Consider the following 1,555-nt stretch of genomic DNA (forward strand, 5'->3'; position numbering starts at 1 on the left):
TTCACTGGTGTTCAGAGACGGAGTTCTGTCACATCTGCTCACCATCAGGACATAGGAGCATCAGAACCAGAACCACCCATCATCTATAACCAGAACCGGAAACCCTCTGCTGACAGTGTATGTGCTTTGAGTTACTCCCTGAGTAAGAACAGCGCTGTATAAAGAATCAGTTGTTATCATTATTATTATTATTATTGTTGTTATTATTATTATTATTGATCCTCGACAGGAAGTCATTTGTGTGTTTAGTTTTTATCATCATGTTTTTATTGTTATTATTTATGGTACCATGGTAACCATCATTATGTTGTATAGTGTTATTTATTATTTTTATTATTTTGTGTTTAAACTTTGATTCAGTGATTCTTATCTTATTGGTGTACACATGTCCTTTAATAAATCCTGTAGTAATTGATATGGTGTGTGTGTGTGTGTGTGTGTGTGTGTGTGTGTGTGTGTTTTATTGTCTTATTTGTGGACTTTTAGGAGAAGCAGCGGAACCTTCACTCGTTCATTTACGTGAATTTAACGTGAAATCAAAACGTGTTGGTGTGTGTCTGATCTGTGTGACGTGTTTCTATTCACACACACACACACACACACACACACACACACACACACACACACACACCAGTTTCGATCAGCTGATTCCAGCTGGACTCAAACCTGCGTCCTCCATCAGCTCCAGCAGCGGTTCCACCTGGTTCTGTTCAGCCTGGTCCTGATTCTCTGATACTCCGGTACCGGATCTGTGGTTCTGCCGGGATTCTCCCTCTGACTTTGATCTCGCGGTGGCTGCTGGGAAATAAAGCCTGTGTTCGCCGTTGGTCTCGGTAGACATGTCAGCCGTCAGTCCGGACCAGACCCAAACCGGAGAGCCGGACCGGACCGGAGCCGAATCGGAGCAGAGGGAGGGCGACGTCCTGCAGCCGCAGACCGTGTTCGTCATCCTGGACTCGGCTGAAACTCTCAACCTGGTCCGGTGAGTGCAGAACTTCTGGGGCTTTCCAATATTTTTCCCCTCAAACCAAAGTCCGTTCAGAAACTTACGTTTTTAGCGCCGTTGTTCTCACCGTCGGTGGACTTGACCTGTGCCTGCTCTTCACAGGTCCAAACGAGTCCTCGTTGTTTCACTGAGACTTTTACAAACACGAATTTGGCTTTTTGTATAAGATTGATGCCGAGTTTAGGTGTACGGTCAGAGCGGGTTCGGACTTCAGTTAGATTCTCTGGAGTCAGATTTGTAGAAATTTTGAATGAAGTTTGGTGTGAAATGCTCTTGGTCCTCGTGCTGCTATAAAGAAACTGTGAGGAGGTTTAAGTGTGTAAGTACAGTGATGAAGATGATCAGGATGATGAAGATCAGGTTGTTGAAGATGATCAGGATGATGAGGATGATTTTCAATTCAATTCAATTTTATTTGTATAGCGCATATTTACAACAACAGTCATCTCATAGCGCTTCACAAAGACAGAAACAGAAACACCCAACAATCCAAACATCTGGATTCTCTATAAGCTTCAGCAGTCTGCTGGTGGGAAGGAACCGAAAACC

General features: G+C 43.7%; 1 protein-coding gene across 1 annotated transcript in view; it reads left to right on the top strand.

Moving 5' to 3' along the window:
* tfe3a (transcription factor binding to IGHM enhancer 3a) overlaps positions 1 to 1,555 on the top strand; it is a 19,722-nt gene continuing 18,167 nt past the window's right edge. Inside the window, exons 1-2 of the mRNA XM_008295246.1 lie at positions 1 to 117; positions 487 to 982. Coding sequence (XP_008293468.1) covers positions 840 to 982 — 143 coding nt within the window. The 5' untranslated portion in view covers positions 1 to 117; positions 487 to 839. The remainder of the gene's footprint in view (positions 118 to 486; positions 983 to 1,555) is intronic.

This window comes from Stegastes partitus, unplaced genomic scaffold (genome assembly GCF_000690725.1).
Source record: "Stegastes partitus isolate 25-593 unplaced genomic scaffold, Stegastes_partitus-1.0.2 Scaffold1033, whole genome shotgun sequence".
NCBI lineage: Eukaryota > Metazoa > Chordata > Actinopteri > Pomacentridae > Stegastes > Stegastes partitus.